At 48.3% G+C, this 18,252-nt stretch overlaps 1 protein-coding gene across 5 annotated transcripts in view; it reads left to right on the top strand.

The window, feature by feature from the left end:
- Nucleotides 1–18,252, top strand: part of SLC4A7 (solute carrier family 4 member 7) — a 1,353,206-nt gene that overhangs the window by 995,033 nt on the left and 339,921 nt on the right. For all 5 annotated transcript variants that reach the window (XM_069648779.1, XM_069648778.1, XM_069648775.1 and 2 more), the window contains one exon: nucleotides 7,230–7,391. In XM_069648779.1, coding sequence (XP_069504880.1) covers nucleotides 7,230–7,391 — 162 coding nt within the window. The remainder of the gene's footprint in view (nucleotides 1–7,229; nucleotides 7,392–18,252) is intronic.

Here is an 18,252-nt window from a genome sequence, read left to right as displayed (position 1 = left end):
TTAAGTGGGCGGACTACGCTATGTCGAAGTCAGTTTCCTCACCCGCCGCCGCTGTTACAGAAAGTGACGAGGAGGGTGATAACTCGACGTCGGTTACGGAAGTCATTAACCCCCAGAAGGAGCGCTCGCGCTCCTCGACGTCCGTCCCCGGCCCCGACGGGCTCGGCTCACGCCCTGCTTATGGGGATGAACACCCCAGCGACAAGGACGCACATAGACCCCATAGGCCTAAGCACACAACCCACGGCTCTTCTTCGTCGAAGACGAAGGATCCATCAGCGCCGAAGGGGACGCAGGGCACTCCGGCGTCTACCTCAGACCGTAAGGGTCTCAAACCCCACCCGCATACGCAGCCGCGTCCAGCGATTGGGCTTTCATCAAACACGGGTGCTACCTCAAAATCATCCGACGTAACGCTCCATAGAGCGGCCGTCAAGGAACAACGCGTAACGCAGGCAACGTCGACACCAGAGCCCTCTACTGACAAACTCGTTGTCGAGAGCCTGGCGAGAATTGTTTCCGAAGACAAACGTAAGCGGACGACAAAACAAACGTCGAATACCGCACAAAAAGCTATGGAAACTCCGAAAAAGCGCAAGAGTAGCCAGGAACTGCCCCCTTCATCTAAGGGCACTTCTGAACTACCGGAGGGCTTTTCAGAGGGCGACGGAAACCTTTCTCCGACGTTGTGGGAGCGTTCTAAGCGTTTTGAAGGTGAAGACACTGATTTCCCCCCTCTAGACTATTCAGGGGTCCCCCATGAGACCCTTGAAAGACTCCATTCTTGTATGGAGAAAATGGAAAGGTTTTTGGGAAGCCAAAACCCACCCACACCCAAAAGACCAAGCGAATGGCCCCAGGATGACCCTAGGGTCAAGATTCCTAGGCTGTTTCCCCCTTCTACAGACGTATATGACCTCACTGAAGAGGAGCAATACCTCCAGGAAGATGAGTGTTTGGGTGGAGAGGAAGAACATGAGGAAGAGGGGTTTGAAGAAGATCCTTACACTAGTGCAGGAGCTTTTGAAGAAGATGCAGCTACCTCGCAGCCCTGGCAATCCCCATCGGTGCACTCAGACCCTGATGTCTTTCACCCTTCTCCTCCCAAGGATTCACCTATTGGAAACACCTCTCCCATAGATGACCAACCTTCACTTAATGCACTATTGCGCAAGGCAGCAGCGCATTTTGAAATAGACACAGGGGAGACTCTTCCTGACATAGACTTTGTAGAGAAAGGTATTAAAGAAAAAGCCCTTGTTAGTCAGTCTATTCCGCTCCTGGCTTCTATAAAGAGAAGAATAACTCCTTCCCTTTCCAATCCTGCCTTAGTCAGAGGGGTCAACCCTCGGATAGAAAAGCTCTTCAGCCCTTCGTCCTCTGACCCTTTGTACATCAGACGACATTCTATTCCGGACTCCCTCGTAGTTACTAATACAAGAAAAAGAGCGGGGGTACCACTATCCAATAGTGAGGCACCACCTGACAAAGAGGGCAAGAAGCTCTATGCACTTGGGAAGAGAATCACGACCTCCGCCGCCTTCTCAACTAGGATTGCAAATAACAATTCCCTACTAGCTAGCTACGCAGATGCACAGTGGAGCAAGCTGCGCAGCGAAGCAGAGGACGCACCAGAACCCCTGCGGTCACGCCTGTTAGCTATAATCTCAGAGGGAACTCTTGTAAACCAGGGCATCGTAAAGAACTCCTTAGATGCCGCAGAGACGGCTGGCCATTCCCTGGTTCAGGGAATACTTCAAAAACGCCATGTCTGGCTGCGCAATTCGGGATTTAAGCCGGAAACCCAGGCTTCCCTGATAAATAAGCCCATAGAACAAACACATCTGTTTGGGAAAGCAGTTGATGAGGCCCTAGAACATGCAAAGAAAGAGTTTGATACCATCAAGACTCTTGACCAAATTTCTAGGCCCCCTAACAGACGCAGCTATGGCAATAGACGCTCCTTTCGTGGCCAGCGCCAGCAGCAAAACCAACAGCCATTTTACTCTGCTACCAACTGGCCCTCTAACCAGGGTAACAACACCCAGTTCAGTCAAAGAGGCCAACGCCGTGGCAAAGGAAGAGGTCGCGGCTCCAGCCCCAAAGGTTCCACGCCCAATACAAACAAATGACCCGAAGATTCGGGTCCCCTCCCATGCATCACCGGTCGGGGGCCGGCTAACATCGTTCCTTTCAGCATGGGAGGGAATATCGTCAGCCCGCTGGGTATTATCCACCATAGCACACGGATACTGCATCGAATTCAACGGTTCCCCGAAGTACAGACCCCCACGGAACCGACGCATGACACCGGAACACCTCACCATTCTTCTTCAAGAAGTAGAAGAGCTACTGAAAAAAGAGGCTATAGAGGCTGTCCCCCTATCTCAGGTAACAGAAGGTATTTATTCAGTGTACTTCCTTGTACCCAAAAAGGACTTAACCATGCGCCCTGTATTAGATGTGCGCCCAGCGAACAAGTTTGTCAAACCCCAAAAGTTTCGTATGGTGACCTTGCAGGAAGTAATCCCACTGTTATCACAAGGGGATTACATGACAACACTAGACATGAAAGATGCATACTTTCATATTTTAATGTTGCCAGCGCACAGAAAATACCTCGGGTTCAAGATAGAGAACAAGCACTACCAGTTCAGAGTACTACCCTTCGGGATAGCATCTGCACCAAGGGTATTCACGAAAGTACTGGCAGTGGCAGCGGCCCACCTGCGCAGGTTATCCATCCCGGTATACCCTTACCTCGACGACTGGCTCATAACAGGGGATTCTTACGAAACATGCTTCTCCAATACCCAAAAGACCGTAGACCTTTTGTCCCAACTGGGCTTCTCCATCAACGAAAAGAAGTCCAGCTTAGACCCCAGCCAAATCAAACAATTCCTAGGGGCTCTAATTCGAACAAAGGACGGCCTCATCTTCCCCTCCAACGAGAGGGTCCAAAACATGCTGTTTCAGATCCCCCATTATGTGGCAGGTCGAGAGGTGACGGTACGCAAAGCGATGCGCTTGCTAGGGATGATGGCGTCATGTATTTATTTGGTACTTCACGCGCCCCTGCGCCCAATGCAAGAGTGGCTCTACAGCCAGTGGTGTCAGGCCAGCGGACAATGGGACGATCTAGTGGTGGTCTCGCAGGCCTTGGTTCTCTCGCTACGGTGGTGGACAAAAGAAAACTTGTTATTAGGGAAAACTTTTGCCACACCCGCAGTGGAAGCCACTCTAACCACAGACGCATCCCTTACAGGATGGGGGGCTCACCTATCCCATCAGACTGCTCACGGAGGGTGGACTACGAGCTTAGCATCCAAGCATAGCGGTGTTCAAAGCACTGAAAGCCTTTCAGGAACACCTACAAGGAAAAAGAGTGTTGGTCCTCACAGACAGCACCACAGCCATGTACTACCTCAACAAGCAAGGGGGCACTCACTCTCCAGAACTGTCCAAGCTGTCCCAGAATATATGGAAGTGGGCTCTCAAACACAACATGTTCCTACTATCACAACATGTACCAGGGGAACTCAATCTGCTAGCAGACAAACTCAGCAGAGACTTCCCCCTGCCCGAAGAGTACGAATGGCAATTGCACGAAGACATCGTCTTAGACGTCTTCACGCAATGGGGGTTCCCGGAAATGGACCTGTTCGCAACTCTGGAGAACTCACAATGCCAAAGTTACGCCTCCAGGTACCCCCAGAACCAGTCCAAGGGGAACGGTCTGTCGATTCAATGGTCAGGGAAATTTGTTTACGCCTTTCCCCCGACTCCCCTTCTCAACAAAGTGGTGCACAAGATGCACCAGGAGCAGGTTACCATGATACTAGTGGCCCCAATGTGGGCCCGGCAGCCATGGTTCGCTCACTTGATGGAGATGTCCCTATCTCCCCCAGTGAAACTTCCCTGCCCGTACAACATGCTGTCACAGGACAAGGGCAGGACACTGCATCCATGCCCTCAGACCATGAACTTAGCAGCCTGGCTCCTGAGATCATAGAATTTGGGCATTTACAACTCCCGCAGAGATGTATGGACATCCTCAGGGAAGCCAGAAAACCTAATACTCGCCACTGCTATTCTAGAAAGTGGAAAAGATTTGTCGTCTGGTGTAGAGGTAAGAGCATCAACCCGGTTGACTGCTCTCCCACTAACATTGTTCTGTACTTGACCCATTTACTGGATTCAGGTCTAGTCTTCAATTCCATTAAAGTCCACCTAGCGGCACTTTCTGCATACACCACTTCCCAACTTAGTGTTGTGGTGGAAGATACCAGTTATCAAGGCCTTCATGGAGGGGGTAAAGAGAATACACCCTCCGATAGCTAACCCAGCTCCCGGATGGGACTTAAATGTGGTACTTTCCAGACTCATGGGCCCTCCTTTCGAACCCATGCACAAGGCAACTCTTAAAGACCTCACTCTCAAGACTGCTTTCCTAATAGCTATCACCTCCATTAGGAGAGTAAGTGAACTACAGGCTCTTTCTGTACTAGACCCCTTCGTAACAGTTCACAAGGATAAGGTGGTTCTACGCACACAGCCAAGGTTTGCACCAAAATTCATCTCGAAATTTCATGTAAACCAGTCAATAGAACTACTAACGTTCTTTCAAAACCCTTCCAGCTTGGGAGAAAAAAGTCTGCATACACTAGATGTACGCAGAGCTGTCATGTTCTACATGGAAAGAACCAGACCACTGAGAAAGACTAATCAGTTTTGTCTCTGTGGCAGCAGGAAGAGAAGGAGATGCAGTTTCAAAGTCCACTATATCTAGATGGATTGCTCAATGCATCACACTCTGTTACACTCTTGCTAAGAGAGCACTACCCTTCAAGCCAAGAGCACATTCCACTCGAGGCACTGTGCTTCCATAGCATTCATTGCAAATGTTCCCCTTGAGTCCATCTGCAAAGCGGCTACCTGGAGTTCTGTGCACACCTTTACAAAACACTACTGTCTAGATGCACACTCTAGATCTGACTCCCAGGTGGGACAGGCAGCATTAAGACTTCTTTTCTCTACTGTTCCTGCTCATAACCCACCGCCAACTCCGGGTACTGCTCGCTAGTCTATGCACAGCATGTGATTCTAAGCAGATTAACAAACATCAGAAGACAATGCATTACTTACCGTAAAAGCATTTCTGATGGTTGTATCTGCTTAGATTCACATGCGCCCACCCTTCCTCCCCGCTCGGATGGAAGGAACATAGACATCCCTTTCTATATTTCTCTTTTCTGTACTCACTCACGTCTAGAAGGCTCCCTCAGGGCAGAAAAATACAAACAGAGGGACCTCGACGCGTGAGGGATTGTGGGTACAACGCACGTCACTATAGGGATAGTGTTACAGACACGCTTTGTCGACGTCCCCTTTTTCGACTACGAAAAACAAAATGCAATACTCCGCAGTGACCACTGGATGTCGGACCTATGCACAGCATGTGAATCTAAGCAGATACAACCATCAGAAATGCTTTTACGGTAAGTAATGCATTGTCATACTTGGTATCTCTCCCAAAACTCTATTGTCTGAGAGATTGGCACACACAAATCAGTGGGGTACCAAAGGGATACCTAGTATTACCCTTCTCGCTGCTCTTGTGAACTTAGTTATGGCTGGTGACAGTGGACATGGTCTCCCAACTATTGTGTATTTTTTGTACCACATGCTATGTCTATAGCCTCGGTAGTGCACAATAGGGGCACCTAAGTACCAAATTGGGGTCCTCCCTTCTTTTTTCGCCATTAATAGCGTGGTAGTTCTTTGTTAGCCCTTCTACCATTCTGGGAGGAAGCGGTCAGTGTGTGTTGCCTTTGGTGGGAGCCAGTAGGTATCCATACCTAGGCTCCAAAGAGTCTGGGCAGGCAGGAAGTGGGGGAGGAGTTGCCCCACCCCCTGGCCTTTGTCTGCCAGGGTGCCCGAATAGGTCCAGCTCCCACAGGGGGCCTGTCTGCCCTGATTAGACAGCCAAACGCCCCTTTCTGTAAAATGCTGAGCGATTGCAGAGGTGTGCTGAATCTGAATAAAAGGTGAAGCTTGTAGAGTGAAACGCAAATTGACCACTGGAAACAGAAGTAAACGAAGACTACCAGAGAGCCCTGCAGACCCTTGGCAACACTGTGAAGTGATCACTGCAGTCCTGACCTAGTTTTCTGTAGTACAGAGTAGCTCCGAAGAGGACTCCTACTTCACTTTGGCTGGTGGGAACAACCAGTCCCAAGACTAACTTTGAAACAAGCCATCTCCCGAGGTCCTAGGAGCTTCCAGAGCTGCAGAACCCCAATACCAGGAGACCTGCTGCCCATTTCGAGTGCATCTTCGTGGAAAGGCCGAATCTGTCCCATTCTTTGCGGAACCTCTAAGGAAATGCCAGAGATAGCATGCTGTCCAGGGTAACCTCTTACCGTCAACGCAAGACACTGTTTTGAAGTCCGTTTTAAGGTCGCCTTTGTTAGTTTTCAACTTACTGCTTCAATAACTCTAGACACTACAAACTGCCTTTAGCTAGGGTTGCGTTTTTGGACTTAAGACTTGGTAGTCGAAGAAACAGTGTCTAGAACCTTGAACTAAGCTCATGCTACACTAGCTTAACATTTTCTTATCTTTAAAGGACTTTACTATAAGTGTTTTCAGAGTAAATGTACTACCGTATAACCCATTGAAAACTGCTTAGTGTGCAATAACCAATAATACGATAACATTGTCTTTTCCCTTTTCTAACGTTGCTACAAATGTTACTGCAAACAAAAGTGAAAGTTCCCTTTGAAGTGTATGAAGTATTCCTAAGTGTTCTACCGTAAACATCTGAAGTATTTAAAGTGATTTGGGTGTAAATATATACTTTTTATCTAATTATAAGTGTGCTTCTATGTTGTGCCTGTCCAGCTAAGATTCAGTGTACTTCACTACAGCTCACATCTTCCTCTTAAGATAAGCCTGACTGATCTGCCCCTGAGCTAGTACAGACTGATACTAAGAGTTGGGGATCTGCGAACCACTGGAATAGCTTACTAAAGTCTTACTACCAGTAAGACTTTAGGAAAACTCCCCTAACAAGCAGCAGCTGAAATAAGATGGTATCATTTCACAATTGCAATAAATGAAGTCTGTATGTGTTTTCTTTGTTACACAGATGGCATGTGTTGTAGTATGCAGCAAACAATGCGAAATCATCGCATTGCCTGATTTACCTTTTTCTGTATTTTTTGCAGCCAACTCTTAAAGACAGGGGATGGATCATGGATCCCCTTGGAACCAACCCTTGGTGGACTTTGCTGGCAGCTGCAATCCCTGCCCTTCTCTGTACTATCCTTATATTCATGGATCAGCAAATCACTGCAGTGATCATAAACCGGAAAGAACACAAACTGAAGGTTTTACTTTTTCCCCATACTACTGTACTTACTCCTGGCCTCCAAGCTCATGCATGTCAGGCAGACTATACATTTTCAGCTGAAGTGTGTTGCCAATTGTATGCCTATCTCTACGTACCATTCTATTGTGTGACCGTATCATTTAAGCAGGGGTCTGCAACCTTCCACTATTTTGTTCTACATCGTCCAACAGTCCCAGGTAGCCTAGTCTCTGGGGCGAAGTCATGGATCTGTAGTCCAAAACACCTGGAGATCTGAAGGTTGCACACTCCTGCATTAAGGTCTGGTTTTGCCTAATTGGATTGATCACCAAATTGCCTTTTTAAACTGTGACAAGCCTTAACATTATGGATACCGATTCTGTAATGCTTTGTTGGTCTCGGCCAATTCCCGAAAGAGCCATATGCCAAGTACTAAATCTTCATCATTGCAGCTTTTTTCTGGATTCTGCCACTGCTTGACAGCCTTCTAAAATAGGTAAAAGGCTGAACAGGCAAGCAAGTGGAATCCACCGTTGTTACCCGGGGGAGTGCTTTCTTTGTTGCAAACACACTGCTCACAATGTCAATCCATGAACTCTGAAATGAGCAGGAGAACATATTAGCGTTGCTCTCATGTAGGTAATTTCTGAAGTGTTATATCTTAAAGGAAAAAAAGATTTACTAACAATTGAGCAACCCTTTGACCAGCCGCTGGAGAGAATGCAAATTAGGCCAATACATGTGGTTTCTTTTGGAGTATCGTTGCAATTGAATAAAGAGGTGCAACACTAGAAATGTAATCCAGCATGCTGTCCAATAATGGAATAGATCATGGTAAGCATTTCATTCAATTGTCTTTCCTTATCTTGCAAATCATGGCAGTTATTGAACAATGTGCCAGTTCTCCAGCATGGCGTCTGGCAGGATTTCACATTCTCAGTAAAATTCTCTATCAGGCTGGGAATCCTCGGTAAAAGAAAAAAATGTCACTTTTGTTTATAAACAATCTTTCTCCTATAAACCAATCACTGAGTTCTGGGACATACTGCCCCCAGCCAATGATTGCCCTCTCCCTAGGCCCCTCCTCGGGCAGCCAAATTCAGATTTTTACCGCACTTTCAAGTGTCTGGAGTCCTCGAGTTTTTCTCTTTGGGTTTTGTGCGTTTTTCTGTGCTTTTTGGTAGGAAAATGTTGTTCAATAAAGCCTGTGTGCTCCATAGTTTGTTTATCTGATTAATGGGACCCGTTTTAGGGCATATTTCGTCACTCCTCAAGGGCAGAATTATCGTGTTTCTTTTTGGAAGTTTCCTGATGGCCTTCATTCCTATACCGCGCCGGATCATGTCCGAGGAGGGGGACAGGGCTTCCCTCTTCAAGCTCTGCACCAGCTGCGGTTTGTGGAATGTTTTCACGGACAACAAACATTCCCAGTGCTTGTATTGTCTACACCCGACGCACAAGGAGGAAGATTGAGATTTGTTGAATTAAAAGAATTCACAGGGGGAAAACACTGAACCCCTCCCCCCTTGATTGGTTCGGGCTCCAATGCGCTTAGTCTCTGACATTTTTGTGGGAAATATTTATGCCCCTCCACTTAAATAATTCACCAGCTCCCACTGACCTTCGGATTGTGAGAACGGGGTGGCTGGAGCCCAGGGACTGTGGTCGGAGCAGGATGGGCAGGAGCACTTGGATAGTGTTGGGGATCAGGGTGGCGGGAGCCCAGGGTCTGGGATGGGGTGGGGAGAGCCCAGAGACTGGATAGGAGTTGGATGAGGTAGCCCAGCGGCGGCTGGAGCAGGTGGAGGGTCAAGGGACTATACTGGGAGTAGAGTCCAGTGACGGCACGTATTACTTCATTGCTCAGGGGGGGCTCAGGCCAAAAATGTTTGAAGAACACTGCACTAGACTCAAGAAGACATGCATTTTGAGCCATCCCACACCGTGCTGCAACCTTGCGGGACTGCAATAACGCAATACCCTGGGACCTCAAGCCATTGTGCCGTGCAGTCTTCCGACACTTTGTGGGAATCCTGCTGGACCTCCAGAGATGTGACTAGAGTCCGAAAAGTCCCCTCACCAGAGTGCTGGACCTTGCAAATGACAAGTGTTAGGGAGAATTCTCAGAAATCTGCTAATTCCTCTCTACCTTAGACACCCAGCTTTTTTGCTGGACTGTAGGACTTTTTCATTTTTACCTGGAGAGTGAGACCCTTTTTCCCACTCATGTATTTTAATGTGATTGTAACTGTTTCTTTTGGTTTTTGGAGTCTGGCAAACTCCATAGGTATATTTTTACATTGTAGCACACAGCACCTTCAGTGTAGTGCTACAGGGAAGTCTTGGAGATTTCCCCAAAGTTTTAAACTTTCTCTTGGATAACGACTGTTTCCAAGAGCAGTAAAGTGCAATTGCCTTTACTTTACAATTGTATCTTTCCTAGATCCAGCACACACAATCTTACCATAGGGTGCTGGAGGGTTTACATAGTATCCCCTTTGTCTAGCTTCTCATGTAACATTTTTGTTACCCTTTCCTCAATGATTGGCTGGTGACAGTGGTTTACTTTTTACTACAGTGGTGTCTTTACCACGGGCTGCATTCGCAGCTGCAGTAAAGCACCCTTGATTGCCATTTTTGATAGCTTGTCTTTTTTGTTTTTTGCCATTTCTTTGTGGAAAGGTCCTGCTTGAGATTTACTCTGCGTGCCAAACCAGGTTTGGTCACTTTGTTCGTTTTGTCTTTGGAGGGATTCATGAGTGAAGCCTGCTTCTGGCTCCAGGGAGCCTGGTGGGAGCAGGAAGTGAGGGAGGTGCCCGAAACACCCTATGCTTGGTCTCCTAGGAGAGAGCAATGCACTCCGAGGTGTTTGGCCACCTGGCTGTCCGGCAAGGACAGCCACCGTGCTTGGTGATTGACAGCCAGGCTGGAATGAATGTGAGAAACCTGCATAAAAGGCTAGGCTTTTTGTCTTGGAAGGCAGAGTCGACCACTGGACGAAGGAATCGGAAGAGGAACTTGAGGAGTGTGCCTGCTGCAACTCCTGGACCATTGGTTTGCCCGGTGAAGCCCTGCTGCTGTGCTGAAAACTCCAAATTCGTATCGACAGAAGCCCCTGCAAGGACGACTTCTCCCTTTGAGTTTGTGGGACCAATCAACTCCAAAGTAAGCCACCTGGACATCCTTTTTGGAGCTGGTTGAATTTCCAGAGTTGCTGCTGGAAACAGAAACGCCAGGGAGAGGAACACCAGATTGTGTGCGTTGCTTTTAAGCTGGCCAAGAGCTACAGGAAGCTCCTCTGGACTCCCGGGAAGCAAGTCTAACCGAGCCTGAGCCACCTCAACAGAGTGCTGGACCCCAGATCCAAGGAAAGCCCATATTGACAGCAGGAACCGCAGTGGTGCTGTTTGTGGTAGACACGAGGAGCTGAAACACTGAATTGCCACTAGTTTGAAGATTGCCTGTTGCTGTCGGTAACTGTCCCATTGCAGTGCAGGAGTCCCCAGAAGTCCTCCCTCTTGTCCCCACGACTGGGGCACAGGAACACCAGGATCTGCAGAGCTGCACAGGAGCAGAAGTCATCTGCTGCATTTTCTAAAGGTACTGTACAGTCTAAGAACTTACCTCTTGTTGTAGATTTGCCTCAACTCTTAACAAGCTTAACCGCTAGTGGCCCTACATTGATTATTATTCTTCACTAAAGACTTCTAAAACATTGTGCAAAGACATTTCTACTTACCTTCAGCTACATAGACTTTTGCCTATTGACTTTGGCCTTGCCTGTCTCACTGAAAGACTTTTCTCTCCTTTGAATCTGGGGAGGGTTGAAAAATATTTGCCTGCTTAAGAATATTTGTGATCTTTGTTCCAAGAACCTTTCCTTGAACACATCTCGGTGCTATTATAAATGCTTACAGTAACGTATCAATGTCCACAGTGTCATAACTATTAATGTCACTTGAGGGTGTAGGAAGTGTCTGTGTGGCTTCCCAATGGATGCGTGCTGATTTACGAACTAAGTGTATTTTGACGGTATTTTTGTGTTGCTATTGTATAGCTCCCTTTTAAAGAAGGCGTATATAAATGACCAGTAAATAAATAATTGTTTTTTCATGAAACCTTGAGTTTAAGTGTTTGTTTGAATACTTGACACTATGAATCTTTGTGTAATCACTCTACAGCTCACATTGACCCCTCTTGAGATAAGCCTGGCTGCTCTACCACACTACCAACCTGCGTAGTTCAGACTTGTACCAAAGGTTGGGTCTTAATGCCAGGAGGCTGAAATTGTTGTAGTGCACCCTAAGGGTATTACCCCAAATCTTTACCAAACAGGCCATCCATCAAGTCAGGGTCCTCTGCCCCTGGGAGATGCTCAACATCTGGATTGTTCGAGTCTTAACACTTCATGCCTTCCCACCTCTTCCATTAATTCACAAGGTGTTGCTGAAATTCAAAATGTCACAAAACCTGACAATGATTCTAATAGCCTTGTTCTGGCCTCGCCAGATTTGGTTTCCAGATCTTCTGGAGTTAGTGGAGTTAGATCTCCCACTTTCCAGAGATCTTTTGACTCCACAGAAGGGATAGGTGCTTCACCCCTCCCCTCAATTGCTCAACTTGAAAGCTTGGTTCCAGAAAAGCTAGCCTTCTCCCACTTGCATCTGTCACTCCAAAACATTGCTATTATGTCGTCCACTAAGAAGCAATATTGTAGAAAATGGTTACGTTTCTGTCACTGGGCCTTGCAACAATACCTTAACCCTCTAAAGGTCTCCATTGATAATGGTATGTCCTTTGTCTTATCTTGTTTCCACCGGTTTCTGGGTAGATGCGTGCAAACTTTACTTATCAGCAATCGGTATTTACCTGAATAGAGAACACAAGTCTTTCTCTTTCCAACAAGGCCATTAAAAGGCAGTTCGGGGGCCTTTTAAATTTATATCCCCCTATTCGCGAACCTCCACCTCAGTGGGATCTCAACGTGGTCTTAGCAGACTTAATGCAAAAGACATTTGAGCCATCATGCGATTTAGAACTCCTTACTTTAAAATCGGCCTCAGTTAGAAGAATTGATGAGCTCTGGGCTCTTTCTTCAAAGGAACCTTTTATTGTGTTCCATAAAGACAAAGTTGTCTTGCGTACGGTCCCCTCCTTTCTGCCTAAGGTGGTTTCCGATTTTCACTTGAACCAGGAAATATGTCTTCCCATTTTGTTTCCTAGACAGCATGCGTCTGCGACTGAAGACCAATTGCATAATCTAGATGCAGTAAGAACTTTAAAATTCTAACTTGAAAGGACCAAACTGTTTAGAAAAGCAGATAGGCTCCTACAGTGGTCCTTCTCCTGGCAATAAAGCAGCTAAGGCTTCTATTGCCAGATGGGTTGTCTCCTGTATCTCCAAGGCTTAAGACTTGAAAGGGCTTGCGACTCAGCACAGACTTCGGGCTCACTCTACTAGAGCCAAGGCAGCATCTATAGCCTTTACCAGGCACATTCTCATTGTAGACATCTGTAAAGCAGCTACCTGGGATACCACACTTGCCTTTTGCAAGCACTATGCTCTGGACACATCATCCAGAAATGATGCAAAATTCGGCCAAGAGGTTCTCCGCAACTTGGTTGCCTGAATCCTGTACATGCTGTCTCTTCCACCCTTGCTTATTCAAAGGCTTTTTAGTCTGCTCCCAACCAGTTGGGAAGGAGGGAGAGCCAGGACAACAGAGAAATTAAAAATTACCTTCATGGCGATTCAGGTTCTTAGTCCAGGCTCTCCCTTCACAATACCCACCGAGCCACCCCTACAGTACGCATGTACTTAAAATCTAGCGCCTCAGCGGAACCACAGTAACTGGCTGTGGTTTGTTTGTGACATGAGGGTAAGGTGTGGCCCTGGCGCACTGAGGGACGCACACGTGACGTAGGCCCTGCCCCTTCTAAAACTTGGTGACCGCTACCTTTTTCGGACAGTTTTTCCTGCCTGCCTGCGCATGCAGGCATTCCCCAACCAGTTGTGAAGGAGGAGAGCCTGGACTAAGAGAACCTGAATCCCCCATGAAGGTCATTTTTCATATTATCTAATTCTACATTAATTGGCGAGTTGGAAAATACTTATTAATATTTTGGCACGCCCTTCCAGGACGGAGCCACTGTTTTTTTCACCTTGTGACTGTGCTGTAATCGTTACAACTGACACTACATACTTCCAACGTTAACTTCAACGTCTACCACTTCAACAATTTTCCAGTTCCTCCGACTTATAAAAATGCCAGAATCATAATTTTGATCATAATTTTGATCATAACTTCAGTACATCACAAATTACATTTTTACATGGTCCCAACAGGCCCTTCATACCCTTTAATATGAATTTGGGCTGGGCTCACTGGGACACACTATGCTCTTTTTATTTAGGAAAATGTGTTCTATGTTAGACATATGGGAATGCATTATATGAGGTAGTTTTATTTCTGGCCACCCCAAGTAGTTTAATTTCTCCTTTCAAATGTGACAAGACAATCTGCTTGGGCCAATGTTTATTCTACCCTCTTTTCCGGCACTTCAACGGGTCTTTGCTCGGGGCTAATGCACACTTTATGGGAGACCTGGCCTTAAAGGTAATTTCTGTTGGTCATGTTCTCTGTAAATCCCTGCAGTCCCGATCTCTTTTCCAACATTTCTTATATTTATAACTGAAGCTCCAAGCCTGTTTCCTTGATAAACCCATCCCAAAGGTCTTGGGGTAGAAGTTTCAGCTTGGAAACAAAAACAAGTTGCAGTTCACAATTCTGAAAAGCTAGGATATTAAATGTACCCACTGTGTACATGTAACTTTTAATACTGACCAAGGGCCTTGCTAGCAAGAAATAAACTTTCTTTACATAATTTTTCAACAGAAATGTTCCCTCTGCACATTAGTCACACAGATAGGCTATAGTTACATAAGAAACCAGTCTTCACTTTTACACAAAACGAAATACTGTTCACTATAAATGTCATTTTATGTGCTGAAATTAAGTCTATTTATTCCTGAAATCGCAATCGGTCATTTGACTTTATTTCTTAAATGTAAGACATCATTCCTCCTTTTTAGCTTCCAAATGTGCCGTGTTTCAAATGTGTTTTCTTTTTTCTATGAGCACTGTTTCAGTTCTGAAGCAGCCAAAGTGCTTTTACACGAAGTCGGCATCTACAGTATACGTCTTTTATTTATTTTTTCTGTGTGGAATCCATTGGACAATATTGGTAATATTTCAGTTCTGAGTCACACTTTTCTTCAGCTGAGTGCCTGTACATTCTAACAAAATGGTGGATGCCCATTCTCGCTCATTCACTAGGCCTTATGTCGAAATCACTGTTTTGTACTGACTTATATTTCAATGGAACTCCTCACTCAGCCAGCTTCACTCACAATGGGGCCTACCATAGCCTCCATCTGTCGCTCTGTGGCTGTCTTTTTACCCCACATCATCCATTTCACTTCTCTCCGGGCTGACACCTTGGTATCATCAGGACACAGTGTTCCTGCGAAAAGTAGGCATTCTCCAATATGGGGTCTGGCATGGATTCACATGCTCATGAATATTCCCCGTCAGGCTGGGAATCCTCGGTAAAGAAAAAATCAGTTTAGTTTCTGAACTGTCTTTCTCCTAATAACCAATCGCTGGTCTCTGGGTCAAACTGCCCCCAGCCAATGACTGCCCTCCACCTAAGCCCCTCCTCTGGCAGCCATCTTCAGATTTTTACCGCACATTCAAGTGTTGGGAGTCCTTGTGCTATAGCTCTCGCTTTTACTGTGTTTGCGATTTTTCAAAGAGTTAAACCTCCTTTTTTTTTTTTTTTTTTTTTTGTCAATAGAGCCTCAAGCTCCACCGTTTCTACTTCCGATCAACGGGGACCCGTTTCGGTTCTATGGCCCTCAAGGGCTAAGTTTTCGTCGTGTCCCGCTTCTTGGAGGATTCCAGATGATTCTGTGAGGCCTACCCCGCGTAGACATGGCACAGGGAAAAGGGAGCACGACACCCGGATCCAAGATGTTAAGGAGCTGCCCTGGATGCGGATTGCAGAATGTCTTCAAGGACGACAAGCATTCTAGATGCTTCTACTGCCTTCATGAAGACAAAACGCACGTGGAGAAGTGTTTTGCAAGAACATGTCGGAACGGACCATGAAGGATCGGCGGATCCGCCTCACCAACTGGCTGGAAGGTAAGAGCCCAGCAGGAGATGAGAAGTAGAGGTCCGAGCGGTCTTCTAAGACCTTTGAGGGCGCTCCTGCGACAGGGGCCCGACAAAAGGAAAAGCAGAGTCCGCGGGCACCAGGAGTGCCGAACGGTCGGGCTCTTCGGCTGACGGGCAGGGCTCAGTTTCTCCGACACCATCAACCACGAGCCAACGCGCTGGCTCAGGCAAAAGGAAGTCTGAGAACCCGGGTAAGCTTCGGGAGAAGCCTCGGTCGATCCCGACTGAGAAAGCCGAGGTGGCAACCCTCCTCCCAAGGTGAAGGCCTCAAGCGCGTCCAGATTCGTCAGGGCTTTGATTCACCCGGCTAAGGCCTCTATCGAGGGAGTCGTGGCGGTCCTGGCGAAGCCTGTGGAGGCTACGCCAGTGGAGGCGACCTCGGCGCCCAGAGTTTCCATGGCACCGCAGAGGGAATCCTCTTTCAGCCCATCGATAAGACCCCCGTGAAAACCCTGGTGGTAAAAGAGGGGGAGTGGCGGCCATCATGAACACTGATACAGCCTCTGAAGAGGAGCTGACTGAAGTCGTGAACATCCTGGACAAGAGGTCCGAGGAAGTCCGGTCCCACGGGAGGGATCCCGATGAGGCGGACAAAGAAAGCAACGGTGACGCTGACGAGGTTCCTGTGGAGGCGGAGGATTCCACTCCCCAACCGTCGCGCCTGTCATAGCCGGTACCTGGGCCACAGGACAGCTCAGGAGCAATCTTGATGGCTATCCAGGCCTTGTGCACAGAGATATGGACAAGATTGCCCTTACCCCCAACGGATGACACAGCGGAGCCTGGACCGTCGGGAAAACCTCCAAGCAAGCGGAGGAGAACTCCTCCCCACCACCCTTCCAGCCTACGCGGCCCTCAAGACCTTAATCTCCTTCCCCGGATCCGAGGGATATGACAGGAACAGAGATGGCTACGACGGGGACGGAAGATGACTGTGGTGACGAGATGAGCCTTCCATCAACGCAATCCCCTCCGGGGCTTCCCCACCCGACGAAATTGGCTCCTTCCATGCCATGATCGCCAGGGCATCCGAGCTCTTTCAGCTCTGCCCGGTGGAACAGAAGAAGGAAGGTTTCCTCTATCAACCGCGTGAGGCCAAGAGGAAGACGGTCCTCTGTCCCGTTGCTTGACGACATCTGGGACGAGGGGCTGGAGCTCCTCAAGAACCCATCCACGACCCCTGCCAAGAGAGACCGGTACGAGAAGAAGTACCGGGTCCCGGATTCTGCCACCATGTGCCTTAGGGCGCAGCCGAACCCGTATTTGGTTGTCTCGGCGGCGTCCAAGAAGAAAGCAGCGGGGGTGACGATTTCAACTGCGACCTCCCCGCCGGACGGCGAAGGGAAGAAATTGGATGCCATGGGACTTGCAAACCAGAGTTTTGGACATGCCTTTCGACGGACACAACCTGTTCGGCAAGACACTGGACGAGTAATTTCAGGCAATCAAGGCCGACACGGAAACGGCGCAGTCCTTGGGAGTTTTGCAACGACGCCTGCCCTTTCGGAACTCTGGAGGCAACCAAGGTGCATCCAAAGGATTCAGCGGCGGCTCCTCGTCGTACCGCCAGGCGGCCCGCTCCTCATCGCAGGAGGCCGACAGAGGATGCGGCAAGTCAGGAACATCTCGTCGTCAAGGAGGCCAAGGCAGCAAGGCCACTGCCAAGCAGGACTGAACCAGCCGTAGCGTTGGGCCCCCACCTGAGCACCCCGGTGGGAGGCCGGCTGGCGAACTTCATCAGCATGTGGGAGTCCATCTCCACCGACCGATGGGTGCTGGATACGCTGGCCTGCGGGCACAATCTTGAGTTTCTAAAAAAAAGTGCCCCTGCATTGCTCCCGTGGCCAGGAAGGAAAACCACATCCCTCAACTGCTGCTGGAAGTAAGGGCGATGCTGAAGAAAGGAGCAATCAAGCTCGTCCCAAAGAGGCTGTGGGGCTCCAGAGTGTACTTCCAATACTTCCTCGTAAGGAAGAAGACCAGCTGCTGGCGACCCATCCTGGACCTTCGTTTAAACAAGCACATCAAGTCGCAAAAGTTCTGGATGGTCACTCTCCAGCACGTGCTGGTACAGCTGGAGGAGGGCGACTTCCTATCGTCGCTGGACTTGGAGGATGCTTACTTCCACATCCCCATTCTAAGAGGACATCGAAAGTTCCTCAGATTCGTAGTCCGAGGACGGCACTACCAGTTCAAGGCCCTCCCCTTCAGATTGAAGTCGGCGCCCAGGGTATTCACCAAGTGCCTAGTACTGGTAGCGGCGTGGCTGCGCCTGCATGGGATCCACGTCTACCCATACCTGGACGATTGGCTCATCCGAGCAAGGACAAGAGAACTCACCGTCGGGCACACAGCGAAGACCGTCCAGCTGCTCACGTTTCTGAGATTTTACATCATCTACGCGAAATCCCACTTGGTCCCATCACAAGTCGCAATGTTTCTGGGAGCCAGGCTCGACACAGTGGCACGATTGGCCTCTCCGTCGGAGGAAAGAATAAAGGCCATCCTGGGCAAGGTGCAACGACTGTCGGCCATGGACGTGGCCAGGGTGAGGTCCACCAAGTCCCTGCTCGGCATGATGTCCTTGTGCATCTACCTTGTGCACCTGTGCAGGCTGCGGATGCGTCCACCAAGAGGGCA

The sequence above is a fragment of the Ambystoma mexicanum genome, chromosome 2q, assembly GCF_040938575.1.
Source record: "Ambystoma mexicanum isolate Mex_15411 chromosome 2q, UKY_AmexF1_1, whole genome shotgun sequence".
Classification (NCBI taxonomy): domain Eukaryota; kingdom Metazoa; phylum Chordata; class Amphibia; order Caudata; family Ambystomatidae; genus Ambystoma; species Ambystoma mexicanum.
Note: the sequence above shows the minus strand (reverse complement) of the source record. Positions and strands in the feature narration are given on the sequence as shown.